We start from the raw sequence: 24,107 nt of genomic DNA, 5'->3' as shown, positions 1-24,107 counted from the left end.
GTGCACACAATCCATCAGTCTGTCAATGTCTTCCAAGCGGACTGAGAAGTAAATAAGGATGTGGTTGACCCGCTGCAGGACCCAAGTCTGTTTGATTACACGCAACATACAGGATCCATGACAGAAAGCAGAGGTGGCAGCTTACAATTCCCTCAATGCATCCTCCATTATTCCCCTTGCACACTTCTCGTCTTTTTCCCTTTTTTTCCACATATATTTTAGGACGAGTGTCCCCCCCCCCCCCCCCCCCCCACCTGTCCCTGCAGTATTGACGAGAAAATGTCACCGTGCTGCACCCATCATCAACACAAATGGCTTTCACCTTTCATGCTCACAGAGGTCATCCCATCCAACACACACACACACACACACACACACACACACACACACACACACACACACACACACGTCCCTATCACCCATAAAAACAACCTTGCATGTATCACAATTAGTCCCAGTTGAAGTACGACGTGCACGTCTCAGCATTTTTTCAGTTTTAACAACGATAACCTTTAAAATCACCGTTTATCCAAATGCTTTGCCGCTCGGGGGCCGGGGAAACAAGTTGTCAACCTAACGATGACATACCCTTTTACAAAACAGCTGCTCTTTGCCACGTTGAGTTGCACGGACCACGTCAGCGGTGTGATTCTTTACTGCCTCTGGTCTGGCCTTCAATGGCTGGGAGTGATCCACGAAGCTGAGAAACTGGCAAGAGACCCTCGTTACACAGAAATGACGAGCTAAAGTAGGGAAGAGATTCATATTGTCCCATTTTTGGGTGGATCTCGCATAAGAAAAGGTGGGGGGTTTAACATTTTGCAATGCAGTCTACTGGAAATGATGGAAAGCGCCACTTTATGAATGAATGTGTCACGCTGCGCGGAGTTGCCACTTTGTGGATGCACACACTACCAGTCAGCAGGATTGCAGGTAGGAACAAGTTTTAATATATTAAAACTAAAGAACACTGGTGCAAAAAGGGGGAAAAACAAAGCGCGTGCCAATGCACGGAAAGCTAATGCTAAAACGTAGCAGGAAACAGGAAACATTAAACGAGGTGCAACACGCACGTGAAGCTAAGGCGGAACTTAGCACAAAATAATCTAAGATACCAAATACAAACCATAGACCGAGGACGAACGAAGGAATCAGGTGGGCTAAAATACACAAATAATGATTAGAAACAGGTGTGTGACAGGAGCCCGTGCGGAGGAACACAATACGTTGCCATGGTGACTAACACAAACAAGGAAGTGCTCAAACAAGGATCGGCAGAGTCCAGAAACAAAACATGAACAAAGACATATAAAAAGGGCAAAACCATGAACGGATGGTGACAGAATGTGGGAATAGTGTCAAAGTACCTTGAAGGTAGAAAAGCACAATACGAGTAGAAACCCCGTTTCCATATGAGTTGGGAAATTGTGTTAGATGTAAATATAAACAAATCATTTTCAAGCCATATTCAGTTGAATATGCTACAAAGACAACATATTTGATGTTCAAACTGATAAACAAATAATATTTAACTTTAGAATTTGATGCCAGCAACACGTGACAAAGAAGTTGGGAAAGGTGGCGATAAATACTGATAAAGTTGAGGAATGCTCATCAAACACTTATTTGGAACGTCCCACAGGTGTGCGGGCTAATTGGGAACAGGTGGGTGCCATGATTGGCTATAAAAACAGCTTCCCAACAAATGCTCAGTCTTTCACCAGAAAGGATGGGGCGAGGTACACCCCTTTGTCCACAACTGTGTGAGCAAATAGTCAAACAGTTTAAGAACAACCTTTCTCAAAGTGACATTGCAAGAAATTTAGGGATTTCAACATCTACGCTCCATAATATCATCAAAAGGTTCAGAGAATCTGGAGAAATCACTCCACGTAAGCGGCATGGCCGGAAACCAACATTGAATGACCGTGACCTTCCATCCCTCAAACCGACATCAATCTCGAAAGGATATCACCACATGGGCTCAGTAACACTTCAGAAAACCACTGTCAATAAATACAGTTGGTCGCTACATCTGTAAGTGCAAGTTAAAGCTCTACTATGCAAAGCGAAAGCCATTTATCAACAACATCCAGAATCGCCGCCGGCTTCTCTGGACCCGAGATCATCTAAGATGGACTGATGCAAAGTGGGAAAGTGTTCTGTGGTCTGACGAGTCCACATTTCAAATTATTTTTGGAAACTGTGGACGTCGTGTCCTTCGGAACATAGAGGAAAAGAACCATCCGGATTGTTCTAGGCGCAAGATTCAAAAGCCAGTATCTGTGATGGTATGGGGGTGCATTAGTGCCCAAGCCATGGCTAACCTACAGAACTGTGAAGGCACCATTAATGCTATAGGTAGGTACAGGTTTTGGAGCAACATATGTTGCCATCTAAGCAACGTTATCATGGACGCCCCTGCTTATTTCAGCAAGACAATGCCAAGCCATGTGTTACAACAGCGTGGCTTCTTAAAAAAAAAAGAGTGCGGGTACTTTCCTGGCCCGCCTGCAGTCCAGACCTGTCTCCCATGGAAAATGTGTGGTGTATTATGAAGCGTAAAATAGGACAGCGGAGACCCCGGACTGTTGAAGGACTGAAGCTCTACATCAAGCAAGAATGGGAAAGAATTCCACTTTCAAAGCTTCAACAATTAGTTTCCTCAGTTCCCAAACGTTTATTGAGTGTTGTTAAAATAAAAGGTGATGTAACACAGTGGTGAACATGCCCTTTCCCAACTACTTTGGCACGTGTTGCAGCCATGAAACTGCCTTTCAAGCAATGTTATCATGGACGCCCCTGCTTATTTCAGCAAGACAATGCCACGCCACCTGTTACAACAGCTTGGCTTAATAGTAAAATAGTGCGGGTACTAGACTGGCCTGCCTGTAGTCCAGACGTGTCTCCCATTGAAACTTTTGAATCCTAAAATACGACAACAAAGACCTTGGACTGTTGAACAACTTAAGCTGTACATCAAGCAAAAATGGGTCTCCTCAGTTAGCAAACGTTTATTGAGTGATGTAACACAGTGGTGAACATGCCCTTTCCCAACTACTTTGACACGTGTTGCAGCCATGAAATTCTAAGTTAATTATTATTTGCAAAAAAAAATAAAGTTTATGAGTTTGAACATCAAAAATGTTGTCTTTGTAGCATATTCAACTGAATATGGCTTGAAAAGGATTTGCAAATCATTGTATTCTGTTTATATTTACATCTAACACAATTTCCCAACTCATATGGAAACGGGGTTTGTACAACCCGTTTAATCATTTTGCAATGCAGCCTGCTGAAAATGAGGGAAAGCTCCACTCTACATAGCGACCGACGCGGTGGTCAAAGTTGGAATTGGTCCGAAAAATACGGTCGATGGTAGATTATTTTTATTTCTATTTAAATGTTCAACTCCAATGAGAACGAATCCCACAATTCACCTAAAAAAATCACATAAGGATTGTGAGCTAAACTGCATCCATGGCGCCCCACACACAGCCTGCACCATCACGCCACCGGGCTGCTTTTGTTCAGCGGGCGGGGGACTCGCACCTACGCTCGCCGCTCACGGCAGAATGGACGAGGACGTGAGGGAGGGAGGGGGAGGGAGGGAAGGAGGCGGCGGGAGTAAATGAGATCCCGATGAGATGCCAAGGTGTGTTAGTGGTGAGGTGCGGGGAATGAGAAATGTGGCCCCGTAAAGGAGGGGAGTGGCTAGATTGACCGTGGGGGGAGAGGGGGGGGTGACGGCGCGGGATGGCGCCCCCCCCCCAGGTTGTGGCGGCATTTGCTGGGTCAGCCTAACATGCAGCGAGAAATAAAGTAGGGAGGAAATGACCATAAAGTGTGGAAGTGTGAATACCGTATTTCCTTGAATTGCCACCGGGCGCTAATTAATTTAAAACCTCTTCTCACTCTGGCGCTTACCAAAGGCAGGCGGTAAATTTAGGCCTGCGCTTATAAATTTGAGTGTGATGTAAGGATACCATCATTAAAACATTATTATGGTCTTACTTTTACTTATAAATGAAGTCCATGCGCAGCTCCTTCTGATCAAAAGCATCGATAACTTGTTTATAGAAGTCTTCCTTATCTTTCTTCAGTTTTAAAAGTCTCTCTGTCTCGATGGAGATCTTCCTTTATTACCTCCTGCTTCCATTGAAAGTCCAGTTTAGAAAACTGTTTTATTTTAGATATGTAATCCTCCGTGTTAAAAGTAAACAATCGCTGCTCACTCTTGCTGCTTGTTGTCACTTCTTCTACGGCCGAGTAGTCGCAAGAAGGATCACTAGCGCCCTCTACCGCATGCCTTTGGTAAACGCCGGAGTGAGGTTTTAAATTAAGGAAATACGGTATTCTATTTCTTTACAAAAAGGTTCTTTGTTTCAAGGTCATGTTGCCTCTAAACTAAATTGATAGAAATTCACCCCTTTTTTCCTCATTTAATAAAAAAAAAAAAGAATTGATAAGAGAACCAAATGGAAAGTGGAAAAATCTTACCAATTGCCATCCTTATGTTCACTATGTTACCAACATGTTTCTATTATTTGCAATCGGAAACATGCATTACAGGCCACACCTTTATTTTTATGTCTATTTACATTGCAGATTGTCACTGAAGGCATCAAAAAAGGTGAAATAACTGAAAACATGTTTGGTATTCCTAGAAAGTCCTTTACATATATATATTATATTCCTAGCCAGAATTCCTTCGATTTCTACTGCTTTGCACACTCTTGGCATTCTCTCCATGAGCTTCAAGAAGTGGTATTCACTAGTTTTGATGCCTTCAGTGACAATCTACAATGTAATTAAAGCTGCAAGCAGCTATGGACGGGACTGCTTGGGCTGCTGCCCCCGTGACCCAAGCCCTGATAAGCGGTAGAAGATGGATGGATGGATTATTACACAGAGAAACAGTTGTATACACGTGTTATTATACATCTGTCTCATCGTAATAACAGTTGTAAAGTGGCTTGGGCATTTTATAAGGACGCCTTGGTGGGACCATTTTGAGACTTAATGCATGGTGAATGTAATGCAGTTGTTGTATTGTAGTGGGAATAGCAAACTTCCTGTTGATTTTAGTTGGGGGCGGTCAGTGTATGAAATATAGGTCTCAGTGAGACCTATACTGAGGTTTTTGTTTCATGTGTGTATGACAGTCCTACAGTTTTGTCTGAGCAGAAAGCCGCTATTTTGTGACAGAAGCAGCAGCGCAATGGTTCTTTGCGGGCTCATAAAATCCAAACCGGGTTAGTAATTAAAATTATTTCTTTAACTTTTAATGAGAAGGGTTCAATCTCTCTTCTGTGCTTATTTGAAGCTGAAACGACAAATGGCCTCAGAGGAGATAATGTTTGAAAAAAACTGCATTTTTTAGCCAAGTGGGAATAGCAAACTTCCTGTTGATTTTACCCAGGGGGGGTGTCAGAGGATGAAATATAGGTCTAACTGAGACCTACATAGTGGTTTTTGATTAATGTTTTTACGACGTTCCTACTGGAAGTTACAGACATTTTTGTCCGTGTTTTCTTCCTAGAGCGCAAATGTGAGTTTTGGGGTTTGGTTTTTTGATTCGATTTTTTGTCAGTCCTGTCAAATTTGATGTGTTTTGAAGCATGGTAAGGGGGTCACATTACAGCATAATACAAATGACAAATTACGCTAAAATAATAATAATAATAATAATACAACTTTAAAAATTCAATAAGGTCCTCTGTCCCAAAGGGACATCGGTCCCTAAAAAGTCATTGAAATGAAAAATGCGTCAAAAGTTTTTGTCCGTACTGTATGTGGAGAAACAGCACATTTTATCCAAACAGTTGGATTAAAACCCTAATTGGTTATTGACTTGAATGCAATTTTTAATCATATCATAATCTCAAGAGAGTTTGCTAGCAAAACCAACACATTGCTTCTTCCCCGACATCAAATCCCAATAAGGCTGTGGGATATTCAGTTGGACTCACATCAATATGGCAAAGGAGGCTGGCATGTGACGCTGGAGAGCGACTGTGCGAACGCATGAAAGCGTGCAAACGCGTTGGTTTGATTGCTCCTCTGAACATGTTTATGCACGCCTGCGTGTCAGAGGATGGCTTTATAGCAGCCGCTCGGAAATTGTTACTTCAATCATGTGTGCACGCGAGTGTTTCATGAGAAAGGTCGCATGCCAGCACGCCATGTAAGTGTCGTGAGAGTGGTTGTGTACGTGTGTGTGTGTGTGTGCAAGAGTAGTGCCTTGTTGTGCACTTACGGCTGTGTTAAGAGTGGCCATTTTATTAGAGTATTATGATTGATCGTGGTTATTTATTTAGAGCTGCAGATTCTGATTATTTTAGCATTCAATCTATCAGTTTGTTTGATTAATGAAGTAATGAGATAACAGCCACACTGTTGTGTACTTTAGGAAAAAAGTTAATTAACCATGTTTCTGTTTGCGATAACCTTTAGTATTTTTCCTAATAAATGCACTTAAACTTTGAATTTGCACTTTTAATGTGTGTGCATCAATAAAAATAACTGTTCTGTGCGCACTTTAATGCAGCAGTCGTGCGGAAACTATGTCTGCGTATTTAAGGTTCCCAGCACTCCATGCAGTCCGGATGTTTATACATACATACATAAGTATATATAAACATAAACTGTATATATATATATATACATATATATATATATATATATATATATATACACACATACATGTACATATATACATGTATGTGCATATCTATAAATACATGCATGTATCCATATATATACATATATAATATATAAACGTATATACTGTGTGTATGTGTATATATATATACATATATATATACAAACATACATATAAAATACGTGCCTGTGTGTGTGTATGTATATATATATATATATATATATATATATATACACACATACATGTGTGTATATATGTATAAATGTATACATACATGTACATATATACATGTATGTGCGTATGTATAAATACATGCATCCATATATATACATATATAATATACAAACATATATACTGTGTGTGTGTATGTATATATATATATATATATATATATATATGTATACATATATATATATACATACGTATAAAACACGTGTGTGTGTGTATATATATATGTGTGTGTGTGTATATATATATATATATATATATATATATATATATATATGGGGTGTAACGGTTTGTGTATTTGTATTGAACTGTTTCGGTACAGGGGCTCCGGTTCGGTGCGGAGGAATACCGAACGAGTTCCACAAAAACATATGAAGTCGCCGCCTATCCTAAAGTCTTAACAAGCTGCTGCGCTCCGTTCTGCCTCTGTGTCTGTACACAGCACCCGGCATTGTCCCGCCCACACAACCATCTGATTGGTTACATAAAAGCCAATCAGCAATGCGTATTCAGAGTGCATGACGTCAGGTCTTCAGTGTCGATGTCGAGCAGATAGTTCTTTAGCAGGGGAGCAACACACTCTCCCCAAATTATATTCCAAGTCGACTACTTTCTAAACATTACTATGAGCCCGTTGACCTTCTAGACACACAGCTCAGCTCACTCGCAACGGGCGCGCGCGTGTGTGTGTGTGTGTGTGTGTGTGTGTGTGTGTGTGTGTGTGTGTGTTACGGACAGTGTTGATTGAAGTGTGTTGAAGCAGCAAAAAAGGACATTCTATTAAATGAAGAGTTTCTGTCTCTGATAGTATATAAAATAATGTAAGTGCATCATAAAGCCTACATAAACTCCATGGTGGTCAGGGATGAATTTTCAGCAATATTTACATGAATCATTAGTAATGTAGCAGCCTAGTTTTCAATGGCAGGATCCATGTTGATAAAAATATAACATTTACATTTAAAATAATCTTATACAGGCTTCCCCAATGCTGTAATAAATGAAGCTTGATGAGTTGACTTGAAACTGTTTAATGTTGCACTTTTTATATGTAGAAGAAAAGTTGTGTCATTTTATTTAATCAAAGCAACAACTTGAGGCAGTTTAATGTGGATTAACGTGAGCAGAATTATTATAGTGTTCCCAATGTTAAAAGGATCAAGCCATTGTTTACAAATTTGGTAAATAATTAACCCAAAAATGTATATTTTGTTGTTTTCTTACTGTACCGAAAATGAACCGAACCGTGACCTCCAAACCGAGGTACGTACCAAACCCAAATTTTTGTGTACCGTTACACCCCCAATATATATATATATATATATATATATATATATATATATATGCATAAATCTATATACATAAACATGATATACATTATATATATACACACACATATAATAACAATAATATATGTATATATACATATAGATATATAATATACATATACATACACACACACATATATATATATATATATATATATATATATATATATATATATATATATATATATATATATATATATATATATAACTATCCTCTGTTGCCACACAGATCCCGACACACACACACTAGAACTCATGTGAGTTCTATTTCAGCAGCTGTGTAGAAACTATCCACAAATGTAAAGTTCCAAACATTTGATCAGTTGATTAGTTACACCCTTAAAACGATAAATCATCGCATTTTTTTTTTTAAACGATTAATCCTTGCAGTCCTAATGTGGTTTGCTGTGCAATGCATGTATTCATCTTTACATTCACCCTTGATTTTTAGTTCCTAAAACTGTCTTTTTACGTCGTTTCACATTTGGTTCTAATGTGAACAGACCCTACCCGCATCACATATGGCACAATAGGTTTGCGGCCACCCGAGGTCTCAGTCCTGGCTTTTTCCTGGCAATTTCAAGGATTTTGTGAATCTAAGGTCGACAGTTAACCAAATTATTTTACCGAGGAGATTAAGTTTGTCCGTCAATAGCTGCGCCATTTATTTTGAGGAGCCTGAGCCAGAAATGTGGGGACTTAGACCTGATAAATCTCTTTTTACATGATTCTACCTTTCAATAACGTTTCGGTCGCAAAAAAATGCCACCTGGTCGTTTAAGCGCATCGCATACATATCGGATTTGTATTGGATTTGAAAAAAATCTGAATTTTACTGTTCATTCTAACATGAAATCCGATACAGGTCACACATGAGTAAAGATAATTAAAATGCATAATTAAATGTGTTGGTCACAGAAATTAGGGGATACATACTGGATTATTGCAATTCTAATATGAAATCTGCCATTATTATTCAACCCTTAACCTATTTTCGATTCTACAGATGCTATCATATAACTGCAATCCCCAGAAAAATAAATGCTCAATCATGTTTTCATTCCAACTCAGTTTCGTTCCAGTTTATTAGGAACAAGCATACGATACAACGTAATGCATCACAAATGCCAGTTTCATTACAGCCCGTCCGAAAAGGAGGAGGAAGAAGCAGAGTTTATTTAATCCTAGCCCTTTTCATACCATAGCAATTGTATCCAATTCCCTTTCTCTCTGTAACAGAACAGTGAACACATTAATATACCATAGTAAGCATCCATCCATCCATCCATTTTCTACCGCTTATTCCCTTTTGGGGTGGCGGGGGGCGCTGGCGCCTATCTCAGCTACAATCGGGCGGAAGGCGGGGTACACCCTGGACAAGTCGCCACCTCATCGCAGGGCCCATAGTAAGCAAATAAATACATAAATAATCGTTGTCTCATTAAAAATAATAGTTCCGTGTACTTTGCAAACACTTGTAGTTTGAACAGTCTATTAAACTGAATCATATTGCTGCTTTGCTTAATCCGTTCCATACTTTAATCCCACATACAGATAAACTAAAGCAAGGGTCTCAAACGTACGGCCGGTGAGCCAGATCAGGCCCGCCAACAGGTTTTATCCGGCCTGCGTGACAAGTTTGCCAAGTATTAAAATGAGTTACTTTTTTTTTTCTGAATGAAAAAAACTGCTGTTCTAAATGTGTCCACTGGATGTCACAATAGCAATTCTGTTAGGACTAGAAAGAGGTACAAAGTAAAGAATGGAAACTTTAAAGCTGGTGTTTTATGTCGTTATTTGGCACCCTTACTCCCCAATAATGTCTTTTGTGTGGCTTTTAAGAATAGATGGTAGTATCTTGTGTACTCGGATAATAAACCATTTGTCTTGAAAATCAACTTTTACCTTGATAATCATTTTTTGTCTTGAAAATCAACTTTTACCGTTGCAATATGCCTCGTTGTCGTCTTTTTTCGATAATAATAACATTGATAATAAAACGTTTTTCTATACATCCAAAACACTTCGGAAAATCAGAGTCATTAGAGGCGGGACATGGACCAGACTGGTGAAATAAGGTGTTCTCCCACCGGGTTCTAGAATTACCGCCACGACAGGCACCAACTAGGGCAGGGGTAGGGAACCTATGGCTCTAGAGCCAGATGTGGTTCTTTTGATGACTGCATCTGGCTCTCAAATCCATTTTAGCTGACATTGCTTAACACGATAAATAATGAATAATTCCGCTGGTAATCACGATATTAAAAATAACGTTCAAAATATTAAAAAATTGTTATGAATTTTAATCCATCTATCCGTTTTCTACCACACCTGTTCAAAAAATAATGTTATTAAAAAGAATTAGAGACTTATTATACTAAAAAAATGTTGGTCTTACTTAAAAATGCACGCATTTAGTTGTATTCAGTGTTAAAAAAATATGATATGGCTCTCACGGAAATACATTTTTAAATATTTGGCTTTCATGGCTCTCTCAGCCTAAAAGGTTCCCGACCCCTGAACTAAGGTATGAAAACATAGTGAGAAAACGTAACCCTTTTGGATAGTTTTACCTCCGATTCTTACGGTTTGTTGAGTTAGCTCTGGGTTGATACGTGGACATGACAAAAGAAGTATTTGATACCTCGAAGAGTTCACATGTTTTTTGTCCAATCCCAGAAAGACTGTGACTTAAAGTTTAATCCTGGCTTTGTAGATAAACTGAGACCATGTCTAAATGTATTGTGTTTTTCATAACTGCAACAATTTCCTCAGAATTTTCAACAAACAACGTGTTTTTTCCAGAGGATTATTTGTGATTTGTACGTTTTCACAATGTGTTTGTTCTATTTTTGGCCCAAAGTAAACAACCTGGAGTTGTCTTTATTTTGAAGTTATCATGCCATGATTTTACCATTCCGGCCTACTTGGGAATGGATTTTCCTCCAAGCGACACCTGAGCTAAAATGAGTTTGACTCCCCTGTACTAAAGGTTTTAAGTGTTGTAAAATACTTACAACCTTTAAAACATTTAAAACATAAAACATTTGTAAATTAAAACAAATGTTTTAAATTACATTTTTCCCCAAGGTTACATTTTTTTTGTTGAGAAGAATTGTTGTACATTCTTGGGTAGCAGTTATAGTTTGCTTGGTACATCATTTTAGCTGTTTTCAAATGCACCAAATCGTTGAATTTGAAAAATTGTGATTTAATAAATAAAGGGTTTGTATGTTTTCTACTTTATATCCGACATTATGTATCATTCTGATATTTTTGGTTAACATTTTAGAATGAAGCACACGTTTGTAGTTGTTTCTCCATATTTTAGCACAATATCTCAGATATGCAAACACGAGCTAGCAGGAGAGAATATGAAGTGATTTTTTTATTTTTGGGCACCAGGTCGCCCGTAAGGACCAGATGAGTCGCCCGCTGGACTGTTCTAAAAATAGCTCAAATAGCAGCACTTACCAGTGAGCTGCCTCTATTTTTTAAATTGTATTTATTTACTAGCAAGCTGGTCTCGCTTTGCTGGACATTTTTAATTCTAAGAGAGACAAAACTCAAATAGAATTTGAAAATCCAAGAAAATATTTTAAAGACTTGGTCTTCACTTGTTTAAATAAATTCATTAATTTTTTCACTTTGCTTCTTACAACTTTCAGAAAGACAATTTTAGAGAAAAAATACAAACTTAAAAATGATTTTAAGATTTTTGAACACATATACCTTTTTACCTTTTAAATTCCTTCCTCTTCTTTTCTGACAATTTAAATCAATGTTCAAGTAAATGTATTTTTTTTTATTGTAAAGAATAATAAATACATTTTGATTTAATTCTTCATTTTAGCTTCTGTTTTTTCGACGAAGAATATTTGGGAAATATTTCTTCAAACTTATGATTAAAATTCAAAAATTATTCTGGCAAATCTAGAATATCTTTAGAATCAAATTTAAATCTTATTTCAAAGTCTCTTGAATTTCTTTTAAATGTTTTGTTGTGGAAAATCTAGAAGAAATAATGATTTGTCTTTGTTAGAAATATAGCTTGGTCCAATTTGTTATATATTCTAACAAAGTGCAGATTGGATTTTAACCTATTTAAAACATGTCATCAAAATTCAAAAATTAATCTTAATCAGGAAAAATTACTAATGATGTTCCACAAATTATTTTTTTTATTTTTTCAAACAGATTCAAAATAGCTAGTTTTTCCCTCCTTTTTTTCGGTTCAATTTTGAATTTCAAAGAGTCAAAATTGAAGAGTGTGAATGTTGTCTGTCTATCTGCGTTGGCCCTGCGATGAGGTGGCGACTTGTCCAGGGTGTATCCCGCCTTCCGCCCGATTGTAGCTGAGATAGGCGCCAGCGACCCTTGCGACCCCAAAAGGGAATAAGCGGTAGGAAATGGATGGATGGAAATTGAAGATAAACTATGTTTCAGAATTTAATTTAAATTTTTTTCCTGTTTTCGCCTCTTTCAAACCGTTCAATTAAGTGTTTTTTTTTATCATTTATCTGCAAAAAACCTTCCGTAAAAGGAAAAAAAAATGGAATGACAGACAGAAATAACCATTTTTTAAAAAATATATATAGATTTATTTATTAAAGATAAATTGAGCAAATTGGCTATTTCTGTCAATTTATTTAAGTGTGTATCAAACTGGTAGCCCTTGGCATTAATCAGTACCCAAGAAGTAGCTCTTGGTTTCAAAAAGGTTGCTGACCCCTGGACTAGAACATATTTTGCTTTATTCATTTTTGACGCTTTTCTTGCTATCACCTCATAAATCCAATAAAAAAGGACTCGTCAGTGAGCGAGGGTGTGCCTAATGTAGTGGCCGGTGAATCTAACAATTGTGTGCAAGCCAAAAGTCCACAACAACAAATAAAAACCCATCGCTCTCTCCCTCACGTCACAATCTCCAAACTGATCAGCATCACTTTCTTAGCTCCATGAGAGACATTTAAAAATAAAAAAATGCTTCAATGTTTGTGCAGACCCCAGTGCAGGTTTCTCCACATCAAGGGTGTCCAAAGTCATTTTTAAAGGGTCCCACGGCACATTTTAAAAATACAATTGAAAAAAATGTAAAACATAAAAAGTGGTATAAAAGAGCAAACAGGTGAAATGTAACAAGAAATTGTTGCAAAGCTGCCATGCAGGCGGTTTCTTTCTTTAAAAAAATAATAATGAATCAAAATCAATGTCATTTAGAATTATTGACCTATTCAAGGCTTCAATTACACATTAAATTATCCACTTTGAGATATTTTTGCGGGGAAAATGTTGCATATTTTGTGTTTTGCCGTATAAAAAAACCGAGCTGTTTTTTTTTTTTTTTTTCAAAGAAGGGCCTAAAACAAACAAACAAAAAACAAACAAACAATAAAACTTAAAATTGACGGATACATCTGAAATTGATCTGGAGATTGTGTTAAAAGTAAACAGTAAAAAAAATGTATAATTTATTTTCTAACACTTTTGGATCCCCAATTATTTTAGTGTGATTTGTTTTTAAGTGTCATATAGCTCAAAAATAATAATAAATCAAAATCCAAAATGAAGGCTTCATTGTTATACAATCTCTGAATATTCCACTTAAAGTTATTGGGTGAAAATATTGCATATTTGTGAAGTGAATTATATTTATATAGCGCTTTTCTCTAGTGACTCAAAGCGCTTTACATAGTGAAACCCAATATCTAAGTTACATTTAAAGCAGTGTGGGTGGCACTGGGAGCAGGTGGGTAAAGTGTCTTACCCAAGGACACAACGGCAGTGGCGGAAGCGGGGATCGAACCTGCAACCCTCAAGTTGCTGGCACGGCCACTCTGCCAACCGAGCTATACCGCCCCGGCACATTTTCTCTTTTTTCCATTTTTTTTTTTTCCTAATGTTGATCTAGAGATTTAAAACTTGAACAATAATGAAAATAGTAATACTGAATAATGACACATTTTTTATTATTTTTTTTTACCAAAACCCTTTGGGGTCCCCGGGATCATAACACATATAGTATGCGCCTGCCTTGAATTACTGCCGGGTCAAACTCGCTTCCCCAAAAAAATGAGCGCATGCTTAGTATTACCACCCAGTCAAACTTGTGATTCACGAGTGTTTCATTTCCAAAATGGAGGAGGCTGATTTCAATCATTTCAAATCGCATAAAGGGAAGAAGATTAAGAGCTATTCAGTAGGATTTAAGGTCCAAGCTTACATCACACTCATTTTTTTACTGCATGCCTTTGGTAAGTGTCGGAGTGAGAAGAGGTTTTGAAATAATTAGCGCATGCTTACTTTTACCGCATGCCGTTGGTAAGCGCAGGAGTGAGAAGAGGTTTTAATTTAATTAATGATCAGAATCAGAATCAGACACGCTTTATTAATCCCTGAGGGGAAATTAAAATTTTCAGCATTATTCAAGGAAATATGGTAATCCCAAATCCCAAATATTCCATTTGAAAAAGTTAATGGGTGAAAATATTGCATATTTTGTTTTTTTTTTCTTTGTTTTTTTCCCCTAATCTAGAGATTTAAAACTTGAATAATAATGAAAATAGTAATACTGAATAATGACACATTTTTATTTTTTTCTTTGGACCCAAACTCTTTGGGGTCTCTGGGATCATAACTGAATGGAGGCCTAAAAGTATATTATTGCAGTGTTTTTTAAAATAAAAACAAATGAAAATGGCCCCCGCTTGCTTTGATTTTTTCAGTGTGCAGCCCTCAGTGGAAAAAGTTTGGACACCCCTGCTCTACATGCTAACCCCTCTCTCTCTCTCTCTCCCCTGCTACCTTGTCTCCACACTGCTGGAGAAACCACAGCCAAATATTCCACCATCATTCAATCTTCTTCACTCTGCACGTTTTTGAAGCAAATGGAGGAAAAAAAAAGTGCTATAAAGTGTGAGGATAAATCAGCAGCAGCAGGCTGAGACAAAGAAACCAGTTGCGCAAAAGATGCTGGATGGGACTAAATTCGACATTCAAGTAACAAACAGACAACATGGCTGCTAAATGTATTTGTAAAACATGTATTTAGACTTTTTTTTTTTTTCAAAAGCAACACATTTTTGCTGGTAATCAATTATATAGAAAGCACCTGCGTCCCCCAACACAGAGAGAATATCTTCAAAATATACTAAAAAAACCAAAACAAATAGTTTTGACATACCTTCCTCCGCGCGGCAGTCTTCCAAAAGGTTCAGAATTAATATCCAAAGCAGCGAAGTCAGCGTCGTACAGGGATCCATGTTTGTCTGGCCAGTTCCGCGGTGGCTGTTGTCATCTCTCTCCGGCCTGCCAGCGCGCAAAGCTCCGCAGCAGAGGCGCACCGATCCCGGGGCGCGAGTGTGGAGCGAGAGACGTCCGGCTGAATAGTGCGCGGAGCCGGCGAGAGCAGGGTCTATTTAACACCTCGGAAGGCGGGGCTTAGGCTGACGATTGACAGCGCGGCGGGCCAATGGCGACGGGGGATGGAACCGCGCGTGCCGGCGCGTCGACCAATCACAGGCGGCCACTCTGAAAGCCTTTGCGCCAGGTGATCCCACTAAAGTCGTCGAGTCCTCGGCGTGACTTCTCTCCACCGCGGCTGGAATGCACTCGTCAGGAAAACATAGAAGCCAAGGAGAGCGGATGAAGTGGCAAGATAAGAGCTCCTTTTGGAAATGGCGTACATATTTGAGCAATAATGCACTTTATTCACCAGCTTGATTTATTTGATGTATAATCCAGCATTGGGTTAAAAAAGGAAACCTGCGAAACAGGCTTGTAGGGTTCATCATTTTTCATCATCATTTATTTTTATTCCTTTCATGAAAATGCATATTTACAAGCCACGTACAATTGACACTGTCATTGTTTTTTTTTGTTTTTCTTTCTTATACATTTTAATGATCAGAAAGGAGCAGATGGAAGAATTATATTCTTATATTTATCTGCCCCTTTTTTTAACACAAATTACAGTATTTTAGATGAATTATAAATGTTCCCTCCACCAACACCCGAACTCCAACATACTTTTCCATTTTCCTTTAAGCACTTTCACAATGACACGTCCAATCTAAATCAAAACTCAGTTTGATATAATTTCAGTTTTCTCTTTTTATAACTTTTTTTAAATACAAATATATTCTTACAGCTTTTTAAGTCTTTGTTTAGAGAATTCCATGCTTTCACACCAACAACAGACAAGCACAAGTTAAATAGCCTCTGTGTTTTTTCCTGACCTAACGTGTGTATGTATGTATATATTATATATATATATATATAAAACCGACATCAATCTCGAAAGGATATCACCACATGGGCTCAGGAACACTTCAGAAAACCACTGTCACTAAATACAGTTCGTCGCTCCAGGCGTAGTGGGTAGAGTGGCCGTGCCAGAAACCTGAGGGTTGCAGGTTCGCTTCCCACCTATGGACATCAAAGTCGCTGCCGTTGTGTCCTTGGGCAGGACACTTCACCCTTTGCCCCCGGTGCCGCTCACACCGGTGAATGAATGATGAATGAATGATTGGTGGTGGTCGGAGGGGCCGTAGGCGCAAACTGGCAGCCACGCTTCCGTCAGTCTACCCCAGGGCAGCTGTGGATACTGATGTAGCTTACCACCACCAGGTGTGAATGAATGATGGGTTTCCACTTCACTGTGAGCGCTTTGAGTATATAACAATAGATAAGCGCGATATAAATCTAATCCATTATTATTATTATTATTATTCCATCAGTAATTGCAAGTTAAGGCTCTACTATGCAAAGCCAAAGCCATTTATCAACAACATCCAAAAACGCCGGCCGCTTCTCTGGGCCCGAGATCACCTAAGATGGACTGATGCAAAGTGACAAAAGTGTTCTGTGGTCTGAGGAGTCCACATTTCAAATTGTTTTTGGAAATATTTGACATCGTGTCATCCGGACCAAATGGGAAGCGAACCATCCAGACTGTTATCGACGCAAAGTTGAAAAGCCAGCATGTGTGATGGTATGGGGGTGCATTAGTGCCCAGGGCATGGGTAACTTACACATCTGTGAAGGCAGATGGTACATACAGGTTTTGGAACAAGAAATGCTGCCATTTAAGCGCTGTCTTTTTCATGGACGCCCCTGCTTATGTTAGCAAGACAATGCCAAGCCACATTCAGTACGTGTTACAACAGCGTGGCTTCGTAAAAAAAGAAGAGTGCGGGGACTTTCCTGGCCCGCCTGCAGTCCAGACCTGTCTCCCATGGAAAATGTGTGAAGCGTAAAATAGGACAGCGGAGACCCCGGACTGTTGAAGGACTGAAGCTCTACATAAAACAAGAATGGGAAAGAATTCCACTTTCAAAGCTTCAACAATTAGTTTCCTCAGTTCCCAAACGTTTATTGAGTGTTGTTAAAAGAAAAGGTGATGTAACACAGTGGTGAACATGCCCTTTCCCAACTACTTTGGCACATGTTGCAGCCTTGAAATTCTAAGTTATTATTTGCAAAAAAAAAATAAGGTTTATGAGTTTGAACATCAAATATGTTGTCTTTGTAGCATATTCAACTGAATATGGCTTGAAAACGATTTGCAAATCATTGTATTCTGTTTATATTTCCCAACTCATATGGAAACGGGGTTTGTAGGTGTTAATTTAGACTAGAGTACGTTTTCCAATGCCGCCGTGTCTTAAAAGTGAACATAAAGGACCCATGAGTTATATCCATCTGACAGGGAAAGGCAGCACAGATGCATGCAGCACATTAAAAGATGCTTACAAGCAGTGGACATTTGGGACTTGACTTGGACCTAAGATCACACCAATCAATATTGTAGTCTGTTAGAGGAAACACGACTATTTATCAAACTCAAGTGCACCGACAACTGAGTGTCGGCACCGACTCACAACAGCAAATGATTGACATTTAAAAAGTAAACTATGAAAAAGTACAATTTCGCATCATAGCACTTGGAGATATTTGTATATTGGAGGTATGCAAACTTCCCAGTGGCCTGTCTATCTATACTCCACTTTTCTTTGAATATAAATAAGTTTATTTGTAATTTTAGAAAGACTTTTCTCGGGTGATTTTTATTTGCTTTGTGCAATTGCACTTTTCAAATCTCCATCCGACAGCAACAACAACAATCGGCGGTGAGATTATTCCTGTGATGGGACCGCTGCCTTCCTCAAGCGAATATTGATTGAGTCCTACTTGGAGTGAGGAGACATGTTCGGAGTATTCTCCACCACGCAAATATTATTGAGCGTCTCTCTCTCTCTCTCTCTCTCTCTCTGTCCCCTTGTACTTCTTCAGAATCAAGAGAGAGAGAGATGGCTAAAGCGATGGAAAATTCCGTTTCAAGTTTTGCATCATTTTTTGTTCTTTCTTTCTTCTCTCAGCACCCTGTTTCTTGGCCGTCGTCGGCGGCGCTCACACAGACGCACACAATTTTGCAATGAATCGATTACTTTGCAGCGTACTCGGCCTCAAAAACAATGCTAGTAATTGCTGATTGACATGTAAGAACACTTGTGATCTGAATGCCGATTCATCCTTCAAGTCCCCAAACGCGTTCCTAACCCCTTGCAAGCGTATAAAGTCAAATCATCTCAGTGTTCAGCACAGGGATTTTGCCAGGTTGTGAAAGATACGAACTGGGATCGAATCCCGGCCGGAGAGGTACCGTATTTTTCGATCTATAAGGCGTACTTAAAATCCTTTCATTTTCTCAAAAAGCGACAGTGCGCCTTATAACTCGGAATAATTCTGGTTGTGCTTACCCACCTTGAAACAATAGTATTTGGTACATGGTGTACTGATAAGTGTGATCAGTAGATGGCAGTCACACATAAGAGATATGTGTAGACTGCAATATGATGGAAGTAAACAACACAACTTTAAATTTTCCATTGACAAAATAGAACATTACACACGGCGCTGAAAAATCTGCCAAAAAGCTTTTAGTACGACTTCGGTAAGCTTTGAAGCCGCAAAGCTTGATGAATTGTCGTCGCATTAAACATACATGTATTGTACGGTGTGTTTATAAGGACAGCAAAATGTCACCTTTTAGCAAACGTACTACCAGGCGTTTGGTTTCGCTATATTATCGAAAACCAACTTTTCTTACCTTCTGGTACCTGCTGATGTTTCTTTGACATCTGCATAAGTATTGAAAATGTGCGCCCGTCCGCGATTGTAGTCCGTGTCAACGCCATAATCAAAAGATTCTTCTTTTTCTCTACCTTATGTGGCATTCATCTTCCACTGTTGCCATTTCTAATATAAATTAGTGTATAGTTTTTACTTATATCCGTCAGTAGACTCGCTATCAAAGCGCTAAAAACTGTAGTGGGTTTACAAAATCCACCCATGGAACTTTAGTTATTAGAGGTTTCCAGTAGATGGCAGTCCCTCATAAGAGATCGATTGATTGAAACTTTTATTAGTAGATTGCACAGTTCAGTACATATTCCGTCAAATTGACCACTAAATGGTAACACCCGAATACGTTTTTCAACTTGTTTAAGTCGGGGTCCACGTTAATCAATTCATGGTATAGATACGTGTAGACTGCAATATGACGCCAGTAAACAACACCAAAACTTTAAATGTTCCTCTGAGAATGAAGAACATTACAGACGACACTCAAAAATCTGTCAAAATGTTTTAGTTTGACATTGAAGCCGCCCCACTTGATGGATTGTTGGCCCATTACGGCTAACGTAGTCAGAGATAAAGGTTTTTATTATGGTGTGTGTATTAGGACCGCAAAATGGCACCCATTAGCAGACATATCTGTCAGGTTTGTACCTGACAGTTTGGTCTATGTCTTAGTTTTTCCTCTGTCTTTAGTTCCTGTCAGCAATCTTATTTTGGTCTCCCTGAGTGGTGTGTCCCCTCGGCTGTGGGTGATTGGCACCTGACCACACCTGGTGTCAATCAGCCAGAAACTATTCAGACCTGCTTTCTCCTCCAGTCAGTGCTGGATTATTATCATTACGGCTTGTAGCTCCGACCGTTTGTACCTGAACCTGTAGCTGTTTGCAGCGGGCTATATTTTTGTTGCTAGTTCCTGTTTGCTGGATCCTGTTTCCCATTTGCTGTTCCTAGTTCCTGGTTTGTTCCTGCACAATGCCTGTCACTTTCTCTGCATCTTGGGGTTCGTCAACAACACACAGTGACAATATCATCTGCCGTTTTGTTTCGCAATACTATGCAAAACCAACTTTTCTTACCTTCTGGTACCTGCTGATGTGTATTTGAGATCCCCATAAGTACTGAAAATGTGCGCACGTCCGCCACTGTTGTCCGTGCTGGAGCCGTAGTCGATAAGCATCTTCTTTTTCACTATCTTCTTGTTATGGGGCATTCATCTTCCCTTGTTGCCATTTGTAATATAAAGTAGCCTTAAATTCTAACATATATCTCGCTATGGAAGCGCTAAAACATACCGGTGTAGTGAGTTTCTATAATTCACCCAACCGGACGGCTTTCCACGGGACACATTGTTGTACGAGTGAGCCACGGATAAGTTGATGCTGCTCCGTCATTTAGCTCCATCTTTTGACACTTCTTCCACTCCCGTCCTTGCACGCTACACGGCTACAACAAAGATGACGGGGAGAAGACGCTGTGGAAGGTGAGCCACGTAAATAAAACCGCCCACAGAACGGCGCATCCGGAAGCGACTGTCAGGAAGCGGCTTGAAGATAATCTGTAAAACATCATCTATGTAACATTTTGACCAAAGAACCACCGTTATATGCTATGTCAGGGTTAGGGAACCTATGGCTCGCGAGCCAGATGTGGCTTTTTTGATGACTACATCTGGCTCTCGGATAAATCTGAGCTGACATTGCTTAACATGATAAGTAATGAATAATTTCCACTTGTAATAAGTGTTAAAAATAATGTTCAAAACATAAAACATTCTCATACATTTTTAGTCCATCCATCCGTTTACTACCGCACCTGTTCAAGAAGTTGTGTTAAGAAGTTATTTTCCGCCCGATTGTAGCTGAGATAGGCGCCAGCGCCCCCCGCGACCCCAAAAGGGAATAAGCGGTAAAAAATGGATGGATGGATGGTTAGTGTGGGGCTTGTCCTCCTGGGGGTTGTTCAGACCACCAAGCACCGACATGAGAGCCCGTTTCAGGGTTACAATATTGTTTTATATTTTAATAAGTCTCTCAGTTGCTTTCCAGCAATTGTATTTTTCTCTTTCGTTCTCGCTCGCGCTCTGGCTCCAGCCCCAACCCCGTCTCTCCTCCTGACTGCTGCTTATAACAGAGCGACAGGTGATTAGATAACAAGGCTCAGGTGAGCCATCCACGCACCTGTCGCTGATTTCGAGACCGGTCCTGGCACACCCTAGTTCACTGCAGGCCCGCGGGCCACGCCCCCTCCACAGTTAGCTTCAGAATAACAATGTTATTACAAAGAATAAGAGACCTATTATACTCTAGAAATTTTGGTCTTACTTAAAAATGCACGCGTTTAGTTGTGTTCAGTGTTAAAAAAAATATTATGTGGCTCTTAGGGAAATACATTTTAAAATATTTGGCTTTTTGGCTCTCTCAGCCAAAAAGGTTCCCGACCCCTGTGCTATGTAGACCATAAGGAAGTGATTCATATTTAGAAAATAAATCAAAATATGACGCCTTTAATGCGCCTTATAATCCGACGCTCCTTTTGTAGGAAAAAAGACCTGACTAGACCAGCTCGCCTTATAGTCCGGTGCGCCCTATGGTCCAGAAAATACGGTACTCTTTCATGTCATAGTCAAATTATCTTCATTCTAGTTCCATAAATACACAGTCTGTTGCTTGTTAGTTTCCGGGTGTTGTTAATCAAGGGAAGACCTGATGCTAAACAAGTCCTAGTTCCGTCACGAATTAACGAGTTCAGTGCATCCGTCCATTACATCTCGTTTCTTGATCGAATTCCAGGATATTACTTACTGTGTTTTTTGTTTTGATTACAAAGCCCTCATCAAAAACATAAACAAGACGATGAATGACTGACGATACTGAACCTCCAGTGTGTAGTACTAAGAAGCAGAATAACTTACCTACCTCTGATGTTTACTATCGCGACTTGTCAAGCTTGAATGACCTTTCTCCACCTTTTGCTCGGTAACCAATGGTTTGGTCCGTTATTAAGGCCGTCGCCCTGGCATCCGTCCCCTATCTTCTCTATACGGCACACATCCGATCATCAAGTCATGCTCACACACAGATTAGGGGCCGTCAGTCCGACTGATCCACCCCAGTGGGCGGGCTCCTGCTCTCGGTTGTGAGAGCTGATGAACACATCATGTCATCTGCAGTGGTTACTTATTAGACCAGAGGCTAAATGCCCTTTTATTCACTTGTCTAGTACCACTACGTTTTCTATCACTCACACACTTGGATAATACACTATATTGCCAAAAGTATTTGGCCACCCATCCAAAGGTCCAGAATCAGGTGTCCTTATCACTTGTATGAAATCAAGCACTTAGGCACGGAGACTGTTTCTATAAACATATGTGAAAGAACGGGTCCCTTTCAGTGATTTCCAGCATTGAACTGTCATCAATCAATCAATCAATGTTTATTTATATAGCCCCAAATCACAAATGTCTCAAAGGATTGCACAAATCATTACGACTGCGACATCCTCGGAAGAACCCACATAAGGGCAAGGAAAACTCACATCCAGTGGGACGCCAGTGACAATGCTAACTATGAGAAACCTTGGAGAGGACCTCAGATGTGGGCAACCCCTACTCCCCTCTAGTGGACCGAAAGCAATGGATGTGGAGCGGGTCTAACATGATACTGTGAAAGTTCAATCCATAGTGGCTCCAACACAGCCGCGAGAGTTCAGTTCAAGGCGGATCCAAGACAGCAGCGAGACTCCCGTCCACAGGAAACCATCCCAAGCGGAGGCGGATCAGCAGCGTAGAGATGTCCCCAACCGATACACAGGCGAGCGGTCCATCCTGGGTCCCGACGAGCGGTCCATCCTGGGTCTCAACTCTGGACAGCCAGTACTTCATCCATGGTCATCGGACCGGACCCCCCTTTGGGAGAATTCCATGCTCCAAACCCTGTGGGAACAGTTTACAGCGGGTCGGTTTTTATTATAAGAAAATGGAAGAAGTTTGGGAACAACAGCAACTCAGCCACCAAGTGGTAGGCCACGTAAACTGACAGAGAGGGGTCTGCGGATGCTGAAGCGCATAGTGCAAAGAATTCGCCGACTTTCTCCACAGTCAGTTGCTACAGAGCTCCAAACTTCATGTTACCTTCCAATTAGCCCACGTACAGTACGCAGAGAGCTTCATGGAATGGGTTTCCATGGCCGTGCAGCTGCATCTAAGCTATACATCACATGCACAAAAACAGGAACTATCCACCCATCCATTTTCTACCGCTTATTCCCTTTCGGGGTCGCGGGGGGGCACTGGCGCCTATCTCAGCTACAATCGGGCGGAAGGCGGGGTACAACCTGGACAAGTCGCCACCTCATCGCAGGGCCAACACAGATAGACAGACAACATTCACACTCACATTCACACACTAGGGCCAATTTAGTGTTGCCAATCACCTATCCCCAGGTGCATGTCTTTGGAAGTGGGAGGAAGCCGGAGTACCCGGAGGGAACCCACGCATTCACGGGGAGAACATGCAAACTCCACACAGAAAAGATCCAGAGCCTGGATTTGAACCCAGGACTGCAGGACCTTTGTATTGTGAGGCAGACGCACTAACCCCTCTGCCACCGTGAAGCCCAAAACAGGAACTAATGAGGTCCAAAACTGACAGAACATAACTAAACAAAACATGATCAAGACCCACAGATCATGACAGGATGGCAGAAGCGGGATCGAACTTGGAACCCTCAAGTTGCTGGCATGG

At 40.0% G+C, this 24,107-nt stretch overlaps 1 protein-coding gene across 2 annotated transcripts in view; it reads right to left on the bottom strand.

Moving 5' to 3' along the window:
• Positions 1-15,596, bottom strand: part of LOC133539581 (ephrin type-A receptor 7-like) — a 708,400-nt gene extending 692,804 nt beyond the window's left edge. For both annotated transcript variants that reach the window (XM_061881603.1, XM_061881604.1), the window contains exon 1: positions 15,404-15,596. In XM_061881603.1, coding sequence (XP_061737587.1) covers positions 15,404-15,482 — 79 coding nt within the window. In that variant the 5' untranslated portion in view covers positions 15,483-15,596. The remainder of the gene's footprint in view (positions 1-15,403) is intronic.
• Positions 15,597-24,107: the final 8,511 nt, after the last annotated feature.

The sequence above is a fragment of the Nerophis ophidion genome, linkage group LG21 (assembly GCF_033978795.1).
Source record: "Nerophis ophidion isolate RoL-2023_Sa linkage group LG21, RoL_Noph_v1.0, whole genome shotgun sequence".
NCBI lineage: Eukaryota > Metazoa > Chordata > Actinopteri > Syngnathiformes > Syngnathidae > Nerophis > Nerophis ophidion.
The sequence above is the reverse complement of the archived record's forward strand: the minus strand, read 5'-3'. Positions and strand labels throughout refer to the sequence as shown.